This window comes from Protopterus annectens, chromosome 10.part0 (assembly GCF_019279795.1).
Source record: "Protopterus annectens isolate FY-2018-M chromosome 10.part0, PAN1.0, whole genome shotgun sequence".
Taxonomy (NCBI): domain Eukaryota; kingdom Metazoa; phylum Chordata; order Ceratodontiformes; family Protopteridae; genus Protopterus; species Protopterus annectens.
In genome coordinates, this window is record NC_056744.1 from 1,801,958,282 (window position 1) to 1,801,980,888 (window position 22,607).

The following is a 22,607-nucleotide window of genomic DNA, read 5'->3' on the forward strand; positions in this document are numbered from 1 at the left end:
TGGTGCACCTTCTTTCCCCTCTTTGATTTTATATTCTGCATCATGAGGAAGAGGCTGCCTTCTGAAATAAACCAGTAGGTCTAATTCTTGCATCTTTCTTTTTTAGGAAGACATTTCAAGGCTGAGGCGGAAACTTGAAAAGCAGAAGAAGGTAGAGGTCTACACAGGAGCTGATGAAATTCTACAAGAAGAGATCAAAGAATATAAGGTGAGGGGATGAAAGTGTGGGTGTGTGTGGGGGTGGGTGTAGGTGTGGGTGTGGAGGTGTGGGTGTGTGTAGGTGAGTGTGGGTGCGCGTGTGTCTGTGTGTGCGTGTGTCTGTGTGCGCGTGTCTGTGTGCGCGTGTCTGTGTGTGCGCGTGTCTGTGTGTGCGCGTGTCTGTGTGTGCGCGTGTCTGTGTGTGCGCGTGTCTGTGTGTGCGCGTGTCTGTGTGTGCGCGTGTCTGTGTGTGCGCGTGTCTGTGTGTGCGCGTGTCTGTGTGTGCGCGTGTCTGTGTGTGCGCGTGTCTGTGTGTGCGCGTGTCTGTGTGTGCGCGTGTCTGTGTGTGCGCGTGTGTGCGCGTGTGTGCGCGTGTGTGCGCGTGTCTGTGCGTGTGTGCGCGTGTCTGTGCGTGTGTGTAATATATGTACATATATACATGTATGTGCATGGGTGAGAGAATGATGGCAGTCTGGCTCAAACTTAGCTAGCAGGAGCAATCTGTGAGAAACATGCACCAGAAGCATAGCTATGAAAGTTGCTGTACTTGCAGTTTCTTATAGCTTGCTTAATTGCATTTTTGATATTTGATGGAATGTTTTATTCAAGAAGTAGCTTTTCTTCATCTTATGGTTTACGTACTCCATGCAGCTGCTGTTGTATCATTCGCTGTGCAGGGGGAGGGAGCAACTTTCCGGTGGGGGAAGAGAATCAGAGACTTGGGTGGCACAAGCATCAGACGTTCTTGCTTGATTTGAGGATGCAAGTCCTTCTGACATGCTTTCACTGACCCCTGACCCTGGTATTGCAACGTTTATGGTAAACCTCCTTTGGAGGCTTGCATGCTTGTGGGTCAAGGCCCGCCACAACAAGCTAAGATCCCTGTCACTGAGTTCAAATTAAATATCCAATCTTGGTTGGCTATTTTTGAAGCACTATTTCTGTCTCAGAAGTCCAGATGGATGTGAAGGTCGTGGGGATGTTGAGTGTCTAAGGATGGAGGTACAGGATTTTCATCCTCTGTCCCTGACTGCAGTGCACAGTACCCATTTAAGTGCGGTAAGTAGCTCATTCATAGTGTACCCAATTCCATCTCCCTGCAATTCTCTGGATCTGACAGTGGGTTGGTTTCTACCTGTTCCACCCATGTTGTTCATCCAGGAATTAATCTTCTTGTCTCTGGGGTTCCTAAGTGTCACACAGAGCCTGCAGCCAAGTTCAGATTAAGCCTCAATGTATTGACTCCTTTCTGCCAGAAGTGAGGGGGATGTGACTCCTCTCCAGAGAGAGAGGTGATGACCTACTAGTGGTTAAAGGGGAGGATTTGGACTTCTGCATCCAAAAGTGCCTCTCTGTCAGATGTGACACCATGTTCTGCTTCATTCACAGAGGAAATGTCATTTGGGTGCACTAATCTTAAGGTGAGAGCACTTCAGATGAGACACCAAAGATATCAGACAACCCAGTAAGGATATTTTGATTTACTGAGTCTGGGTGCCCTAATAATGTGGCAATTCCTCCAGTTTTTGGGAGCTGTGCAGGATGCTTTTTTAACCGCCTGCAAGAAACAGGGCACTAAACCCCTTATGCTGCAGAAACCTAATAGTCTGTAGGATCCATAAGACTGGCAGGTTCCTCAAAAAACAGTTCAGTTCTGTGGTGGATACAGCAGTGATATCTGTGGATCCAGATTGGGGGGGGGTCACAACTAGTTCTGGTGCTGAACCCAGTACTCCTCCCAGTGATGAGGCAGAGTACTGTACTAATTTAGAAAGAAAGTGTCTGCAGTTACCACCAAGGCCTGTGGAGCCATTAACTGTCATGTACCGATGACCATGTTCCATAGTGCTCTTCTAGATCAGATGAAGGAGAACAGGAAGATGACTGCTTCAGATCCAAGGGATGCATATTTGGATCTCTGCCATACAGGTTGTCATGTGATGATGCTGTATATGCAACATCCGGTGCAGTAGTTATGGGTTCAGTGATCAGGAGACATACCCCTCCCAGAGGATATGAAAGTACAGGTTCTTAATGCACCTCTCTAGATAACGATGTGTTCCTTGGGAATCCCACTGGTGAAATATTCAGAAGAAAGGGATAAGAGTTAATGCAGTCAGTGAACTAGCAGTCTTCTTCTCCCATAGCTAGGTGTGATAGGAAATGCCTGGCTGAGATGGGGTTGTACTATTAGAGACAAGGAAAATGTAGGCAAACTAAGAGCAGGAATGGCCCATATAACAGAAAAATGGCTGGAGGACCAGAAGGGGTGCCTGCCTAAGGAGCAACCATAAGTGTATGAAACTTCTCTCTCCCCTACCTCTACCTTACCAGATACCCATTACTCACTGTACCCCAAATGCATAATTAGTTAGGAAAGTACTACAGATATTCCATGGTTACAAACTGCAGTTTATAAGAAAGCCAAAAATGCCAGGTGTTCCACTTGTACTAGGAAATAAAGTGAACTTAGTCCCTCCTGTCCACACGAGGTTTTACAAGTAGGAGCCCTAGTACCTGTGTCAAAACAGGACCAGAACAGCAGGTCTTGCTCAGGATTCTTCCCATGTGCCCAGAAAGAATGGTCCTTGGTGTACCTTCCTGGACTGGTCAAGGCTTAACACCTACCGACATTGCAAGCAGTCCTACTACTCCTGTCCCTCCAAACATTGATGGTCACCCTAGATCTCAGGGATGCTTAGCTTCATATCCCTGTCCACAGGGACCACAAATGCCCTCTCAGATTTGAGGTTGGGAGACACTGCCATTGCTGTTTTACATATTAGCCCTTTAGCTACTGTGTCCAGGTTTTGCAGAATGCCTGAAAGCAATGTTGGCTTATCACAGAGCTTAAGCATTCACATACCCTCTGCCTAGATGACTGCCTCATTCATGCAGTATCCCAGAGTGATCTGGAGACTTCTTGCAGTTCAACGTAGACTTCCTTCAATGCCATGGATTTTCTTTCAGCATCCCCAAGTCAAATCTCACCCCTTCAAAGAACATGGTTTTCCTTGGGCCCATATTGGTTTCCAGCAGCCAGAGGGCCTACCTTTCAGGCAAGATTGAATCTCTTATTACTTCCAGTCTGACTGGTAATAACTGTTACAGTGGTCAGAGGATTCCTAAGGGCAGTGTTTTTTATGGTCCCTGAATTCTAATCATTCCTCTGGCCAAAACTGTATATGAGAAGACTCCGAGGTACCTGAATATAAATGGGTTACAGGAGCTGGCAAAGATCCAAGTGTAAACAGTAGTGCTAGCTAGAACCAGTGCTGAAATGCTGTGCTCTTAAAAACGAATTAAGAAGTTAATGAAACTGTCATATGGCTTTACCTTTATAAGCACATTTCTTTCTGATTCTGTATGTGACGATGTGAGGTATTGCCAACCATGCTACAAGAAGCAGGGCAGTGAATGTGTAATGTGTCATAACAGCTAGCTGAAATTTTGTAAAGAATTATATGTCATTTGTATATCAAACTGTTTTATACAGATGCTTATGTTAAAAATGTATTTGTAAAGTTGAGTGTGTTAAAAATGTGTCAACAGTGTGCCCTGTTGGACAGAAAAGAAATATACATGCAGTACTGTAACTATTTAAAGGTATATGTTTTAACAGAGGATGCTGGAAGAGAAGAGGTTAAGCTCAGTCCCAGCTAACTTTGGAAAATAGCTGAAATTAAATTAGTCCGTAAAAATTGTATCTTACAGTTCTGATTGCACTCAGAGACAAAATGTCTGTGAGAAGCCTAGCTTAGTAGCTCTGTAGGATGATTAGAAGTCTTAAAATTGTTTTGACTTCCAGGAGCTGCAGCAGAGCTTAGCAAAATTCTGTGTACTATTGACACAGGCACTGAATCCTAGCAGTTTCTAGCAATGGGGTTGCATGGGAACCAGAAGTCAGATGACCAGATATATGTAATATTCTGTAGTCTAGGACAAAGATGATGATTAATACTAGGTGAGACTGAAGTCTCATGGCAGTCTGTTTTTGAAACCTGACATAGAAGGATAACTCACCTACTTCATCTTGCCTTGCTGTAGTGAGTAACTTAACTGGGAATAGTATTCTTTGATTAGTCAGGAAAATATAGTGAGATTAAGTGCTGTTTTTCTGTATCTGTGAATCTATTCATCTGTGTCATTTTAATATTTCCTGTGACTGAAACTCTGGTCTTTATTTTAAATAGATGTTTAGTATTTTCATTTTCTTTTATTAATTATTATTAAATATATTTAAATTCTTCATTGTGGATGGTGTTTTAGAGAATAGTTTAATCTCTGAGAGTACTTATATGTGGTGACAGCTCTGGCCACTCATGAAAGCATTGGCCTAACCCTATCATTTGTATTAATATTAATTTTACTCAGTATAATTAGGTACCCTTGTATGAGCCTTAGAGTAGCTGGCTTTGGAGTGTCTGGTGGCAGAAACTACCTTATAGTCTGGGCAGAAGGGAACATAGCTAGTAAATGTGTGCCAGCCTTTTTCAGGTGTGTGTGTGTGTGTGTGTGTGTGTGTGTGTGTGTGTGTGTGTGTGTGTGTGTGTGTGTGTGTGTGTGAAAATCAAATCTCAGAGTGTGCATGTCAGATGCTGGGAGCAGGGACATGAAGCACTGGTTTCATAAAGAGGGTGCTGGTGGACTTGGCTTGGACACTTGGTTGAGGATTTTTAACCCCTACAGCTGTGCTAGTGAGGAGCCTTGTTGGGGTCCTGGAGGGAGACAGATATAAAGAAATTCAGACTCCAGGCTGATTGTGTTCCCTCTGTGCTCTTAAGGGAAATTGTGCTTGATGCAGAGAGGTCTGCATCTGGAAATACTGTCTCTATTTTTTTTCTCTCAGTGAATGTTTCCAACAGGTGCCAGTGGTGGGGATTCAGGCTTTTTGATTACTGGCCCAGAGTCACATTGTAGATCAAGTGAGAAAGCATTATTTGTGTGAAATTTGTGTGCCTTTTAATAAAAATGTGTATTGTATGTCTTTTGGTAACTTTGAGCAGTGTATATTTTCGTACTGTTGGTTTATTGCTGGTTCTCTGGCTCAGGACTTGCCACTTGTGCTGCCAGTTTGTATACCAAGTTAGGAGAAAACATTCACAGTCCCTGTAGGGAGATGATCCCTATGCTGTGTTGTATTTCTGGAGATAGAATGGTGATCCCTCTATCTCAACCTGAACCAAGGGGTGACCTTCAAACAAGAACCTCACAGTTTAGCACTAACAGTGGCTGCTTCAGACCTAGTTTGCGGGGCAGACTCAGGTGACCTCAAAGTACAAGGGGTTTGGGATGCAACTCAAAGAAAAAGCATATAAATGTTAAGGAGATGATGACCATGATACAGGTGCACTCTGAGTCTTCAGGTCCATCTGGAAAAGAAGACTCTGTTTTTGCTTTTGACAACAGACAACTACTGTAATGTGGTTTATCAACAGACAGTGGAGACTTAAGTTCCTACCCCTTGTGTAGGCTGGCCATGAATGCCTGGTACATAGCTTTGCAATCCCAGATGTTCCTAAGGGCAACATACACTGCATTTCTGTTAAGCTCAGTGACAGACCAATTGCAGATCCCCATGAATGAATGTAGCATGCATCTTTATTCAGATTTTTCATAGGTGGGGTGTCTCAGAAGCAGATGATTCTGTCGGTCTGTGAAACAGACAACTCAGAAAGGTCTGCGCAGTTCACCTCACTGTTGCAGCATTCATTACAGTAAGGACCCCCTGCCAAAGACAGCCAAAGATCCGGCCAGTATACCAAAGCCTTTAGGTTGCTTTAAGGTACTCCATATGTCACACTTATTCTTCAAACATAGCATAGGGCATAAAGGTGACATTTGGATGCACCATCCTCAGAACTTCTTGGCCTCTAGTCCGAACGCCGTCTCTTGATTGTCGGTCTAAACACCCGTTCTGTTGCTGGTTCACCAAATCATTTCAGATAAGTGCCCCACTAGGGGTTTTGTATGTTATCTTTTCCTTTTGTTTTTGTTGCTTGTGGGGTTTCATGTCATCCAAGAAGAGTAAATGCTCATGTGGGAGACAGATTCCCCATAAAGACTGTCACGAGCAGTGCTTGATGTTCTTCATGTTTCACTGTTGCAGTCATTACATTTGCGTAATCAGCTGGCAGGTTGCCCTCAGTCAGCCTGAATTGCAAAGTCTTGGGTCCTGCTTCGGTTGCTGTCTTCTCTTCCATGACGTCAGGTCGTCAGGGGTATAAAACATGCAGCCGACACCATTTTCTTCAGTCTTTCTTGCCGCGCGGTGCCCGAAGCAGAAGCATTTCGCAAGTGCCTCCCATGACCATACATCCTGTTCAATTTTTCAGGTCTTTGTTCCTAAGACCCTCCGTAGTTGGCCATCTTCTTTTGGGCTTATGTTTGGCGAATCAACATATTAAGCTTTTAGCTAAAGACACAATGGAAAGAACTTCCCACTCTGAGGGGCAGCCATCCATGAAGAAGGCCAAGAAATGCAGGCCAGATTCTTCTGCTGTTCAGCCTATGCCAGACATCTCTCCCAAAGTGAGTGAAAGCCCAGAGGATTGTTTGGCTCCACCATTGAAGTCTTCTGCCACAACCATTTTACAGGCTGGCATGGATCCAACCTTAAGCATGCCCTTGGAGGCCTTGCAGACATCTGCTCTGGAAATTCAGGGGGAACTGCTGCTGATCATTTCTGAGGGGTCTAGGGGCGTTCCTCATATTTACGTCGGAGAAGTCGTCCCACCATTATTGAATGCCATTTGGGGTTTGAGCCTTCTAAGTTCTATAAGGCTGCTCCCTTGAAGAAAAAGCAGAAGTTATCATTGCTGGAGCCTTCCTGTGTCCCGACAGAGTGATCTTCAAACTATTTGGAGATGTACAGAGCTGAGTATATTTTTCTGGCACTTCAGAGTTGTGTACTGAAATTTGTTGTTTGACTAATTTTATATCATTGCTGGCTGACTTCAGAGTTGTGCACTGTTATTTTTGCTTCACTGTATAGTTTTTCAGATCTCTGCTGAAGGTGTTGGTTTTCCCATACCCACCCTCCCTATTCCTGTCTTGTTGTTTAAATTTGGAGGCTTTTGCAGTTGCCCGCCCCCACTGTAGATTTGATCTGGGACACTCCCCCCCAGTCCTATCTCTTTACCTCATTCTACCTAATAGACTCCTTCTGCACTTGTTTTTAGTCATTTGTAATTTAATTCCATTTTTTAAACTGTTTGGTCTAACATTGCTACATACTCAAGTGTGCTAGCTTGCACTGCATTTGAATTGTTTTTACTGCTGTTTTAGCTACTTTTCTGTATATAACAAAAAATCTAAGCCTGTTTCCTAATTTTCCTGTAACTAGTGTAGTTCAGCTTCAGATTTGCAGTATCTAGGACTTATGTAAGCTTCTGAGCGCCCCAAGCTTTCTGTGTTGGAGGGAAGCCTTGTAGCTTATCAGTGGGAGTGGTAAGCAGTAGGTAACCTATCTACCACATAATGAGTGGTTTTGGCCCAGAAATTGTAGTTATTGGCCATTTGGGCAGTTTTTCCATTTCTCTCAACTTTCTGATTTAAAAGCTGGCATTTGCACTTGTTTCCCCCCTTTCCTGTAACTAGTTTAGTCCAGATACAGATTCTTAGTTTTAGCACTAGAATTTGCTTATTCGTGATCAGCACTTGTTCAGAACTTGTAAGCACTAAATAACCTACTAATTACTACAGCACACAACATTCCTCATTACCTAGAGGAAAACAGTTTTGGTACTTACTTTCCTCACTTGCTTAGAGAAAAACAGCTCTTGTACTCACTTTCCTCACTTATCTAGAGGAAAATAGTTTTTTATTCAGGCATGTCCAAGGGTCAGCTCCCAGTGTTCTCCTGTCTATCTGATGAATCTGGGTATCTTGGGGCAATGTAGAAATTGCCTCATGTACACCGACATCCCTCTCCTCCTACCACTCAACACTACAACCTGTGAGAGATGCACTTATCTAGCCAAACTGGAGGTAAAGCTCTCTCCAACCAAGACTGAACTTGACAGTCAAGAGGAGAAGGTAACCTCTTGCACCACACCACACTCATCACGTAGCCTCACTAAATCTACACCACCAAAATCCACACATAGAAACAAAAAAACATTTGTGGAGGCTCTCAGTAATAATCTGCTCAAGCAACAGAGACCTCCAAAGCAGAAATGCAAGCAACCTCCACCCCCCCAACACAACCCAAATGACACATAGCCCGCAGACTCGGTGTGCCACTCAACCACAGCCAATAAGGCAAAACAACGTACACAGCACACTAGTCATAGGTGACTCTATAGTCAGGCACACTGATGTCCCACTCACCAGGCTAAACAAGGAGAAGGATACTGTCAGCTGCCTGTTGGGTGCCAGGATCCGCCACATAACCCATGTATTCAGGTCACTCCACAGCAAGTACTAATATGACTCTGTCATTGTCCATGTTGGTGTGAACGACCTGAGACGTACCTCCCTGGACTACATGAAGAGACATGGAAGAGCTCTCCGATCTTGTAGCCCAGGCAGGTATGACCCTAGCCCTGAGTAGCATTCTGCCATCACCCAGAATGATACCGCAGTACAAGGTCAAAATGATTGACTTCAACACCTGGCTAAGCTTCTGGTGTCATTCTAAAAGGATTCAGTATCTATCTGCCTGGGATGACATGGTCGACAGACCATGATGCTTTGCCAGAGATGGCCTGCACCTGTCACCCCTGGGATTCCGGATACTGGCTAAGGTTCTTGCCTTTACTATAGTGCCTTTTTTAGGCAAGGTTCAAATGACAAATTCACCACCGTAACAGGAACAGGCAAGCAAAAACTGAGGGTGATGCTACTCAATGCTAGAAGTCTAAATCTCAAAATGCACTCACTCGAGGCACTCCTTAAAATGGAGAACATCAATATCTGTGCAGTGACTGAGACCTGGTTCAAGGCTCCAGAGAGCACCCCTTGCACTACCAGGCTATAACTCATACCACACATTTCGGCCATGTAACCTGGACCAGAACACCAAAGGCGGAGGTGTGTCCATATTCATTAAGGATATCCACACCTCCAGGCTAGTTGCTCAGCATAATGCATCCGAGGTTATCCAAGTGCAACTAACTCTGGGCAAAACTGCAATCCAAATTGTAGCTTGCTACAGATCCCCCACCATGCCCCAGGATTCCCACTCCTCTTTTGTTGATGTACTGGAAAATATTAGGGTTCAACCAAACACCCTAATAATGGGTGATTTCAACTACCCCACCATACCTCTCAAGTTTTACCGCATTATGAGGAACATACCTCATTTAAGGTTTTCAAAAGTTCATGTTCCTCGAAGTTCCTCAAAGTTCCACATTGAAAGACTCTGTCACACATTCAGTGTTAGGATTTTTTTGAAGTGAAATTTATTGTAAATAGAAGTTAATCATATTAATTCATTAAAATATCTTCTTTATAAGTAAAAACAGATTATTTTGACCATCCTATGACCTTCCTAATTGAATTTGTTAGTAAGCCATTAGTGTGTGTTCCACATTTTGCCCATGTGTTCCACATTATGATGGCTAGTGTCCCCATTTTGGACATGGAAGGTTGAGAGCTATGTGTACCCCACCATTAACTGGGAAAACTACTCATGTACCAATTCCTTCGCTCAACGCTTTCTGGAATTCATAAACTCTAATGCCCTGGATCAACTTATCCACACCCCCATCAGGGGCAACAATATCCTAGATCTAGTCATTACCAACATGAGAGACCGGTGTTCCACACCTGAAGTCAACACCTCATTGGTCCGATCTGACCATAAGCTAATCACCCTAGAAATCCATATCCTGCCCCCACCTCCCATTAAGGAAACCACGGTAAAAAATTTCTCCAAAGCCAACTTCTTGCTTCTTAAGACAGAAGTGGTGAACTTCATGACACCCATGCAGATGGGACAATACAGTTACGACTACTGAATCCTACACAATTGCACTTTATAAGCACTTACACGAGTGCATGGATTGTGCTATCCCAAACAGAACCAAGACACTATCCTCCAAAAAAAGGAAGCCAGTCTGGTGGTCCCCTGCCATAAGCAAACTGTACAACAGAAGGAAGAAACTGTTGCAAAAGAGAGTAAAATCCCATGAGTGGAAGAGCTCCCTGGTCAGCCTCAGTAAGAAGCTGCGATCCCTGATAAAATCCTCCAAAGCTAGTTACGAAAACAAAATCGCCACTGATTCTAAAGACGATCACAAAGCATTCTACAGCTATGTCAAGAATCTCGATGGCAACACTCGTATCTGCTCTGACTTACAGCACAATGCCACTAAATATACAGACCCAACTGATATTGCCAACATACTGGCAAATAGGTTCAGTGCTAACTTTACTCCTCTCTCACCCCATAAAGTGCCCTTCTCTATACCGAAAGAATGCAAAGTTCCTGTGATCACGGCTGCACAGATAAAAACCACACTCTCCAAAGCCAAGAACACAGCACCCATGGGACCAGACAACATCCCAGGCTGCGTTCTAGATGAACTACAGAACGAACTGGCACCCCACCTAAGTTTGTTTGTGTCTTTCGGCTTTTCCCGGTTAGTAGTCACCACAACGGAACTCCGGTCTGCTAATGATTGGTAGTTGATTTTTACGTGCCGAGTTACCAGCCCTGATGCACAACCTTCAACGAAGGTATGCCCATTCACGCACATCTCCATGCAGAAGATGCTCTAGCTGAGAATCGAACCGGACAGCGTCTTACTGTGAGGCGACAACGCTACCACAGCACCACCACCGTGGGTGCACCCCACCTAAGTACCATGTTTAATCATAGCCTCACTTCAGACTTTGTGCCCACTGAATGGTGCACAGCGACGGTTATCCCACTCCACAAGGGTGGAGCCATCAAGGACCCCGGGAACTACCACCCCATTAGCCTGACGAGCCTGGTCTGCAAGGCCATGGAACGTATCATCATGGAGCTTATAAACAAAGACATTGGTAATCTCCAAACTCTGGACCCCACCCAGTTCTGGTTTTTAAAAGGCAGATCATGTCTCCTAAAGCTGATTGACTTCTATGAAGCAGTCACCAAAGCTGTAGACGAGGGTAAGGTGGTTTGCACAGCCTATCTAGGTCTTGCCAAGGCTTTCTACACCATCCCCTACTCTGGAATTATAGATAAACTCTCTAAACTAGGTATAAATCCCTATGTCACAAGATGGGTTTCCAGCTGGCTCACTGACAGAACCAACACTGTCAAAGTAGCAGGCTCCAAATCCAACTTCAGACCAGTGACAAGTGGAGTACCACAGGGTTCTGTCCTGGGTCCTCTCCTGTTTGGTATCTACTTCTCTGAAGTGCAGGCTAACACAGAAGGTCTTTGGCTAATGAAGTTCGCAGATGACTGCAAACTAGGAGCCATAATCAAAACTCCTAAGGATGTGGACATCCTACAAAAGGGCCTCACTGAGACAGATGCCTAGTTTCAAAGCCATGGCCTCAAGCTTAATGCCAAAAAGTGCATTGTCATCCCCTTTGGTAAAAAGTCTGTACCCAAGAACTACAACATAGGCAGTAGTATACTTAACACCAAAAGTGTGATAAGAAACCTTGGGACACAGGTGGACAGTAGTCTTTCCTTTGATAATCACATTGCCACAGTAGTCAGGAAATCCTTCTACGTGGCACACCTCATCACAAAAGGTTTCTCATCCAGAAAAAAAGAGGTCATTGTTTCCCTCTAGTCATCACTCATTAAACCCATTGTAGAGTACAATGCCCCCTTTTGGTATGTACCTCACAAGACATCTACAACAACTGGAAAGGCCGCAGAAATACCTCACAAAGAGGATTACTGGCCTCAAATAGATGCCCTATGCAGACAGTCTCAAAAAACTCCAGCTGTACTCCGTCGCATATCGCCTACTCAGAGGTGATCTCTGCCTAACATACAAAGCTATGTCAAACCCAGAGCTGTTCGACATGCTCCACTTAAAGAAATCCCAGTCCCTCCGAGCTACACGCTCTAGGGACCTAAACCTTGTCACCACAATAAATAGAACATGCCGGAGGGATAGATTCCTGTCCCAGAGACTTACTTCCCATACTCTGGAATAAACTATGTATCTTTATCAAACAAAGCTCCTCATTAGCACCCTTCAAGAAAAATCTGGATGATTGGATGGAAAATAGGAAATTCAACCCGGGGATCACTTCTGTGGCTCTGCTCAACAGTGGCACAGGAAAACAATTTTCTTGGGTGGCAAAAGCCAGGGTACCTTTTTGGCTGGGCTTGTATAGGCCCTAGGGCCGGTAGCCTACTACACCTACCTATGAACTAAGCATATTTCTCCATCTCCTAAGCTCCTGCAGAGGGAATGGCACAATTTTACTGAGGGGTTGATTAATGCTTTGATGGCTTTGAAACCTCCTCAGGGAGTTTCTGTTCCAGCTCCCCCCTTGGACATCTACTGCCCTTAAAAGACCTAGAAACAGGATTCAGATGAGGAATCCCTTGCTTACTCATCTCAGATTCCCTCTTCTTTAGACTTATGGGTCTGAGGAAGAGGAATCTACTAGTCCTGACATTCCTTTCGAGGGAATTTCTTTTGGCGACATTATCTCCAGAATTATGTAATTTTAAATGGGATTGTGCTCAGGTTTCTGAGGCACAGCAGAGGTATTATGAGCTCCTGCAAACAGGTTCTGCCAGACATGCTGTTCCTCCTGTTTTGGCTGCTTTGTTGGATGCCTTTTATAATGCTTCTAAGGCACCTGATTCCCGGCCTTCTGCCCCCAAGAAACCCATTAGGTTGTATAGGATGTTTGAGTACTGTAAATTTCTGTATAGGTGCCTTTCTGCTGATCCTTCGTTGGTGTCTGTGGCTTCTAATAAGCATCTCGGTTCTTACCTTCTCCTAAGTTGCTTCCTTCTGATAAAGATAGCAGAACTATGGAAAAGTTAGGTTAGAAAGTTTATACCTGTGGTACCGTAGATTTTAGGGCTGTCAATTATCTAACCCGTATGTCCAGGTACACGTTGGCTCTTCTTTCCCAGGCCTGTCAGGTAACTTTTGATCTAGACTCTTAAGAGAAGACTTCTGCTCTTTCCCTGTTAGGGACTTCTTCCCGGGTGGTTCATCGTTCCATTAAGTGTAGTTATGAATGCAGCAGGTGCTTCTTCTAGAGCCAACGCTTTTGGATCAGTAACGAGGAGATATTCTTGGCTTCAACTTCAATCTTTGCCTGATATTAAGGCTAAGTTGATGGTGCTCCTCTGAACAATAAACATTTGTTTGGTGAAGCTGCTTCTACTTTAAGTCTTTTCAGGATAAGGGCAAGGCTTTACAGGAACTTGCATATGTTTTTGTTTCTCCTGTGCCTAAATTTCAGAGAAATTACTCCAATAAGAAACCACCAAAAGGCTGCTGTTCCAAGTTTAATATAAATCAAATGCTTCTAACTTCCAGGGTGTCCATGATATATGATGGCAATTTAATGACCAAGGGATAAAGAAACTCCAAACCAGTATTGTACAACAAAATGTACAAGCTGAGACTATTGGTCGACCTAGGGGTTAAAACTTTTGTGAATTTTTGGCAACAAAGTATGGCACACTAATTCCTTGGGGTCTTAACACTGAAAGTAACTGGAGGCATCTGATTTGATTATCTATCTATCTATTTAATTAATTAAATTAATTAATTAAGTAAAAACATTTTTTTATAAATATAGTTGCTCATGTTTGTAAGTTATACTCCTTGAAGGTTACACAGCTGAGATGCTACACTTGTGTGTGTTTTTTTTTATTTGTATTAAACTTGGAACAGCAGAATTTAGAGTAGGTTCATAGATTAGTACTAGGCTAACTGCCCTTGCGAGCCATTTGTTTTAAGCCTAGCCAATTATCCCTTGTGAGACTCAAACCCTGCACCTTGTGTTTCTAAGGCAAACACCTTAACCATTAGGCCACCCTCCCAACCCTTTGGTGGTTTCTTATTACTTGGATCCTTGGTTGTATGAAATTACTCTAATAAGCCAGCCTTTGTTCGTAGGCAGTCTCGCCCTCTCCCCAAGTTTAAGAAACATGGGAAGTGGACTCCTCCTGGGCACAGAAGTCCAAGTAACTTTAGCAGAAGTCTCCTTTTCCTGACAAATCAGGTGCTGTCTTACTGGCCTGTTCTTCTCAGCCACATTCCTCTTTCTTTGTCTTTCTCTCCACCCCCCCCCTCCCATTTGGTTAAGGATTAATCAGGACTCCTGGGTCCTAGCCATTATCCGCCAAGGGTATTTCATGGTCTGGAAATCTCTTCCCCCTTTTATGGGACTTCCTCAGCCCCCTCAGGAACAACTGGCATTCTTTCCAGGGGTGCTTCAGGATCACTTGTCTCAGGGAACTGTTCAGGAAGTTCCAGCCTCTCAAAGGGGGGAGGGGGTTTTACTCCAGAATATTTCTGGTGCCCAGAAAAGAGGGTACTTTGAGAGCAGTTCTAGACCTGTCTCATGTAAACACATTTCTGAAATTCCTCTCTTTTTGAATGTTGTCCCTTCAGACTTTGTTCCCTTTTTCTGCTTCCTCAGGATTATATGGTGTCTCTAGACCTCAGAGGTGCTTATCTTCATATCCCGATTCATCCCCTTTTCAGTAAGTTTTTATGTGTTTCACTGTTGCTTCTTGGCATTTTCAGTTCTCCGCTTTGCCCTTTGACCTTTCAACTGCCCCAAGGGTATTCACCAAATGCCTCACTCCTGTGATTGCTTTTTGTAGGCTAAGGGGGATCCAAGTCTTTCCTACTTGGATGACTCTGTTTCAGGCATCCTGTCCAGAAACCTTGTTGCAAAATCTCCATTTTGCTATTCTCTTCTGCAGAGCTTGGGGTTAACTATAAATTTCAAAAAGTCCTTTCCGACTCCTTCTCAGGATCATGTCTTTCTGGGGTGCAGGATCCAGACTGTGTCTGTGCTGGCATCCCTGCCTCTCCCAAGGCCCCAAGTTTCTTTATTTCCTTTTTTCAGTGCCTCCTCTGGCTTCAGTAACAGCCAGGTCATTTCTGGGGTTCATGGCTTCCACCATTCCTATGTTCCCTTTTGCCAAACTCCACACGAGGAGAAAAGTTTCAGTGGTTGCTCAAGTCATTTTGGCTCCAGCTTTCTCATCCCCTTGAGTTTTGTAGTTCCTCTTCTGCCATGTCTCAAGCAAGAACTTCAGTGGTGGATTCAGCAGTTGACTGTCAATCCAGGGTTCCCTTTTCATCCACCTTTTCCCTCTAAGGAGCTCTTCACGGATGCTTCAGTTGTGGGATGGGGAACAGCTTTTGGTCCTCTAAAGGTGCAGGAAGTCTGGGTGCCTCATCAACAGAAAAAAATATATCAGTGTGAAAGAGATGAGAGCTCTTCTGCTTGCTCTTCTGACTTTCATCCTCTGTTCTCTCCAGGACCTCTCAAGGTGTTTATAGAGAGTACCACAGAGATGTGGTATGTCAACAAACGGGGGACATGGTCCTATATTTTTTGCCGATTGGCTCTCCTAGTGTGGGAACTATCCAGTATCAAGTGACTCTTCAGACAGTTTACATTCCCTCTGGTAAAAACATTGTGGCACACTCCTTGAGCAGGTCCATAACTCAATCCATCGAATGGATGCTTCACAGGGATGTGTTTCTGGACATTGTCCACCAGTGGCGTACTCCTCAAGTAAATCTTTTTGCCTCTTGTCTGAACACACAACTTCCTCTATTTTGTGCCAGAGTCTGAGGTCCTCTGGTTTGGAAGATGGATGCCCTTTTTTTTCCTTGGAAGGGGATGTTGCTTTCCCTCCCATTCTTCTCATTCCAAAAGTCCTGTTCAGAATTCAACAGTACTCCCCAAATCTTGTTGGTGACTCCCTTTTGACTGTGACAGCATCGATGTTCCCTCCTCTTCTGCATTTAGCCAAGGGCAGTCATCACAAGTTACCTCACAGGGTGGACCTACTCACACAAGACAAAGGGATCTCTCATCTAACCTCACCTGTCCAATCTTCAACTGACACTGTGGGTGATAAGATTTTGATTCCACACCTTTTTTCTGAGAACATGCTTAGGGTCCTGTAGGAGGCCAGAACGTCCTACTTATCCAAGTTAAAGCGAGTTTCTGTTTGGTGTCTTTCTTGTAACCTGGATCCAATTTCTGTGGATGTTCCTTTGTTTTTTTTCTTATCTGTGTGAACTGCTCAAAGCTGTGTTTGTCTTATTCTTCAAGACCCACTTTGCTCTCTCTTCTTGTCTGCCTTTATCAACTCCTTTAGCTTCTAGATTTAAAGTTAAACAATTTCTTAAAAGCACCCTTCATATTTGGGCCCCCCGGAAGCCTGATGTTCATCGTGTTTCACTGCTGCAGTCATTACACTTGGGTTATCCTGCAGTCAGGCAGTCCTGCAGTCGGCCAGAGTTCCAAAGTCTTGGTCTGGCGTCTGTTGCTGTCGCTTCTTCCCTGACGGCAGTACCCCAGGGGTATATAAGAGGCATCCAACGCCATTTTCTTCAGTCTTTCTTGCCGTGCGGTGCCCGAAGCAAAAGCAGATCACAAGTGCCGGTCGGCCGACTCCTGAGATTTTCGACGTCGAATTTCAGAACCGAAGTCTTCAATAAAGCTAGGTACCCCGTTGGGGAAACTTTTTCTTGCCTCAGACCGATGTCAGTAAAAGTTAATAATTGCATTTCTTGTGGGAAGCAAATACCTCATAAGGATTTTCATTCTTACTGTATTCTATGCCTAGGCCCAGACCACGACGTCACTAGTTGTCGGTTTTGTGCTAGATTTAACAAGCGCACTATTAAACGTCGGTTTGATTTTGCTCGCCATTATTTTGGCCGAAGGTTCAATTATACCATGCCGTCGGAACTGCCAGTGACCGGAATACACAAAAAACACAGACAAAGATAAGGACAGGCATCCAAGGTCCAAAACCAACGATGAAGCCTCTTCTAGGCCAGTCACCAGTTCTCTGTGAAGCGCTTTCGCAGCCCCTGACACCCGCTACCTCAGAGCCACTGGCCACCTCCGACTCCCACGTGGAGATTACTAGGCCTCTGGAAACTCAAGGTATTGGGCCTATGGAAATTAACCCCTTAGATGGGTCCAGAGCCACTGAGCAAGCATCGGCTTCTGAGGGTGTTTTCAGACCTTCACAGATTACCATCAAAACAACAACTAAGTCTAAAACTCCATTAAAGACAAAGAAACAAGTACAGCATTCACCTGGACAGGCCTCCATGCCTAAAAAACAGATGCTCAAAATGGCCGAAGACCTAATTACTCTGATCACAGGTTCCCATCCCCCTCCTGATAAAAGGCCTAGGCAGGATACAGACTATGATTCCTCTGACCAGGTTTCCATTTCTTCTGATTCCTCTTCAGACCAGGGATACTCTTTACCCACCTATGAGGACTCTGATGCTGAAGAATCAATCCCTTCAGCCTCTCCTGAGGATTACTCTTTTAGGGAAACTTTACATACCATGAGGGAGCATTTCCATTGGGAGAGCCAGGATTATTCAGAATCCAAGAAAAGGCTCAGAGATTTTCTTTTATTGCCTCAGCACAGGCCCCTTGCTGTCCCGCCTGTGTTGGATATTGTAGATGATGTGTTCTCCGAATCCAGTTTAACCCCTGATTCTTTGCCCCCAGCACCAGTCAAGCCAGATAGGTACTGCAGAGTCCCTGACTCTCACAAATTTCTTTATTAAAAACCCTGCTGCTGACACAGAAACTATTTCCCAGGGTCCCAAAGGGGTAAAGGCTTCCACTGCTAAAAATCCAGTTCCCTCTGACAGGGATTCTAGAGCATTAGACAGATGGGGAAAGAAAGTTTACACTTCTGCAACTTTAGCAGTAAGGGCTTTAAATTGCCAGTTCCACATGCTTAAATACCAACAATATTTAATCTCTCTGTTAAAACAGAAAATGCTTACAAGTTCAGAAGGTCCTGATTATAAGGAAATGCGGGATTTATTGCATGCAGCTGAACAAGTGGGAAAACATACTCTGCAATGTGGTTTTGATTCTTTAGAGGCTTCTTGTAGAGCTGCAGTTACAGGATCTGTGAGTCGAAGGCATGCTTGGTTAAAAGAACAAGGTTTACCTGATCATGTTAAGGCAAAATTACAGTATGATATCTTGTTTGGTGTTAAGGCAGAAAAGATTCAAGGCTCCTGAGAGCACCCCAGCGCTACCAGGCTTTACCTCGTATCATGCTTTTCGGCCCCAAAACCCGGGCCGAACCACAAAGGGAGGGGGAGTGTCCATATTCATCAAGGATACCCACACCTCCAGGTTAGTGGCAACTCATGAAGCATCGGAGACCATCCAGGTGCAGCTAACCGTAGGCAAAACTGCTATACAACTGGTTGCATGTTACAGACCACCCTCCTAATCTCAAGAACCCCACTCAGCCTTCCCGAAGACATTGGAAGATATGAATGTCTCACCAAATACCATCATATTGGGAGACTTCAACAACCCTAACATAGACTGGGTGCACTGTTCTAGCCCCAACACCCTATCCCAAAGTTTCCTGGAATTCATAAACTCAAATGCAATGGAACAGCTAGTCACCTCTCCCACAAGGGGGGATAATATACTAGACATGATCATCACAAACATGGGGACAAAATGCTCAACACCGGAAGTAATTCCCCTCACTGGTGAGATCTGACCACAAACTAATCACCCTGGATATACATTTGCCACCTCCACCCCAGCACAAAAGACTACAGTGAGAAACTTCTCAAAAGCCGACTTTACACTTCTCAAGACTGAGATGGTATCATTTAAGCCCACAGGGCCAATGGAAACCACATCCCACAATGCTGAATCCTACACAAATGCTTTCTACGGACACTTCCAAGAATGCATGGATCGTGCAATCCCAAATAAAACCAAGACCCTCTCCACCAAAGGAAAGCGTCCTGTCTGGTGGACCCCAGCCATAAACAAATTGTATAACAAAAGAAGGAAGCTACTGCAAGACAGAGCAAAATCCCATAAAGGGAAGGCATCTCTGATCAGCACTAGTAGAAAGCTACGTTCTCTCATAAAAATATCCAAGGCCAACTTTGAGAGAAAAATCGCCAAGGACACTAAAGATAACCACAAGGCATTCTTCAGTTATGTTAGAAACCTGGGTGGAAACCCTCAGATATGCTCAGAGTTGGTACACGACGACAAAAAATTTACCGAACCCACAGATATTGCCGACATTCTGGCAGACAGGTTCAGTGCAAATTTCTCCCCTCCCTCACCTACAAAAGAAGAAATACTCATCTCAGCTGAATGTAACCTCCCTGTCATCTCTGATGTCCAGGTGAGAACCGCCCTCAGCAAAGCAAAAAACACAGCATCTATGGGACCTGATGGTATCCCCGACTGTGTGATACGTGAACTCCAAGAGGAGCTAAACCCGCATATAAAAAAGTTATTTAACCTTAGCCTTACAACAGGATATGTACCTGAACACTGGCGTACAGCAACAGTGGTCCCACTCCACAAGGGAGGCTCCACTACAGACCCTGGGAACTACTGCCCCATAAGCTTGACCAGCCTGGTTTGCAAAGCTATGGAAAAAATTATTATGGAACTCATAAACAACGACATTGGGGACCTACAGACACTTGATCCCACCCAGTTCGGCTTTGTAAAGGGCAGATCCTGCCTTTTGAATCTGGTTGACTTTTTCGAAACAGTCACTAGAGCCATCGATGAGGGCAAGGCAGTCCATACAGCCTACCTGGACTTGGCTAAAGCCTTCGACACAATACCCCACTCGGGGATCATAGATGAGCTAAACAGCTTAAATGTAAATCCATATGTCACAAGATGGGTTGCAAACTGGCTAAAGAACAGAACCCATAAAGTCAAGATTGCGGGAGCCATGTCAGACTCAAAGCCAGTCACTAGTGGTGTCCCACAGGGCTCTGTCCTGGGACCCCTCTTGTTCGGCATTTACTTCTCAGATGTGAAAGCAAACATGGGAGAGTTGTGGCTGACAAAGTTCGCAGATGACTGCAAACTAGGCGCCATAGTCGATACACCAGCTGACACATACATCCTACAGAAAGGCCTCACCGAAACGGACAACTGGTGCCAGAATCATGGCTTTAAACTGAATGCCATGAAATGTATAGTCATCCCCTTTTGGAAAAACAAAGTACCCACAAATTATCACATAGACAGTAACCCACTGAGTACCGAAAAAGTAATCAGAGACCTGGGGACCCAATTTGATAGTGACCTCTCATTTGACACCCACGTTGCCAAAGTGGTTAGAAAGACTTTCTACCTTGCCCACCTTATCATGAAGGGGTTCACATCCAGATCAAAAGAGGTCATCGTGCCCCTGTACTCCTCCCTTATCAGGCCCATGATTGAGTACAATGCCCCATTTGGTATGTACCTCACCCGGCACTTGCAACAGCTGGAGAGACCCCAGAAGTACCTCACCAAGAGGATCAAGGGTCTCCAACATATGTCATATGCTGCCAGGCTAAAGAAACTCCAGCTCTATTCAGTAGCATACCGCCTGCTCAGAGGTGATCTTTGCCTGACGTACAAGGCCATGTCCAACCAGGAATTGATGAACATGCTCCACCTCAAAAAATCCAAATCCATAAGAACCACGAGAGCCAAAGATTTAAACCTCAGTACAAACATGAATAGAGCATGCTGGAAGGACAGATTCATAACTCGGAGGCTTCCCATACTCTGGAACAAAATCCCAGTCCATGTTAGGCAGAGCCCCTCACTGACTCTCTTCAAGAGAAATCTTGACGAGTGGATGGGAGATCGTAGGTTTACCCCGGGGGGTCATCCCTGTGTCACTACTTGACAGAGGCACAGTAAACTAATCTTAATAAGTAAGGGGGTCTTCAATGTGTCACTACTAGACAAAGGCACAGTATTCTAAATTTATTCTATACACCTTAGTACCACTACATGGGGTGATGAAAGGCACATCTCTAGGGCTAGGCTTGCAAATGCCCCAGGGCAGATAGCCTAGTACTAAACTATAAAGAAAATGGAGGATAAGGCAAAATCTATGCAAACACTGAAGGATTTCTTACAGGTACAGCCACCTCGATTTAGCAGAAATTGGCCTTCTAAAAATTGGTCCTTTCCAGTGTCAGACAGACCACAAAGACGCAGATACAGACGCCCAAGATGCAGATCTCAGCCCCAAGGCTCTTACAGACCACGACAGTGGGGTGCTTCAACCCCAAAAGGCGGAGAAGACAAGTCACAACCTTATAGGAAACAGTCCCAATGACTTCCCCCTTCAAATGCCAAGCTCTTACCTTTTGGCCGCTCCCTTAGGGGGAAAACTAGCACTTTTTTCGCAAAATTGGCATATAGTCACCCAAGACAAATGGGTTCTGAATATTGTGTCTCAAGGTTACAGGTTCCACTTTCACACTCTACCAAGGCCAAAAGGAATGCCAGACCTGCCACAAAATCAATGGGCAGAGGCACAAAAAACACATTTCAGCCCTCATGGACATAAGAGCTGTTCAGAAAGTGCTACAACAGGGACAAGGACAAGGATTTTACTCAAGACTTTTCTTGGTCCCCAGAAAGGACAAAGCCTGGAGACCCATTCTGGACCTATCTACTCTAAATACTTAAGCTGGATATTCCAAAATTCAAAATGTTGACACTACAGCAACTTCTTCCCATGCTGGGCAAGAAAGCTTGGCTTGTTATCTTGGACCTCAAAGAGGCATACCTGCATGTCCCAATCAGACAAAATTGCAGAAGATACCTCAGATTCATAGCTGGCACAATGCATTACTAATTCTCTGCACTACCTTTTGGCTTATCTACTGCGCCCAGGGTCTTCACAAAATGCCTGGCACCAGTAATTGCATTTTGCAGACAAAAAGGAATTCAAATATATCCCTACTTGGACGACTGTCTTATTCAAGCAGAGAGCAAGGACACTCTTCTAAAGCATCTGGCGTTTGTAAAAAGATTGCTAATTTGCCTAGGGTACACAGTAAACGAAAAGAAGTCAAAACTAGTGCCCTCACAAGAGATAATATTTCTGGGTGCCAGCTTAAATACAATGGCCCAGATGGCTTATCTCACACCAGACAAGCAAAGACAACTGACTCAGTACTTTCAATTGATGGCAACAAAAACACAACTCCCTGCAAGAAAAATTATGCAGGCCTTGGAGTTCATGGCGTCCTGCATACCACTAATACCATATGCCAGACTGCATATGAGGAAATTACAATGGTACCTAAAAAATGTTTGGACTCAACACTGTCACAGTTTGGAAACAGTAATACCACTTATTCCCTGCCTACAACAGGAGTTTCGATGGTGGGCACAGGCATGTCACCACAACAAGGGACAGCCTTTCACTTTACCCACAACCA

At 44.5% G+C, this 22,607-nt stretch overlaps 1 protein-coding gene across 5 annotated transcripts in view; it reads left to right on the plus strand.

Moving 5' to 3' along the window:
- RNF40 (ring finger protein 40) overlaps window positions 1–22,607 on the plus strand; it is a 713,617-nt gene that overhangs the window by 675,584 nt on the left and 15,426 nt on the right. For all 5 annotated transcript variants that reach the window (XM_044086638.1, XM_044086641.1, XM_044086639.1 and 2 more), the window contains one exon: window positions 107–208. In XM_044086638.1, coding sequence (XP_043942573.1) covers window positions 107–208 — 102 coding nt within the window. The remainder of the gene's footprint in view (window positions 1–106; window positions 209–22,607) is intronic.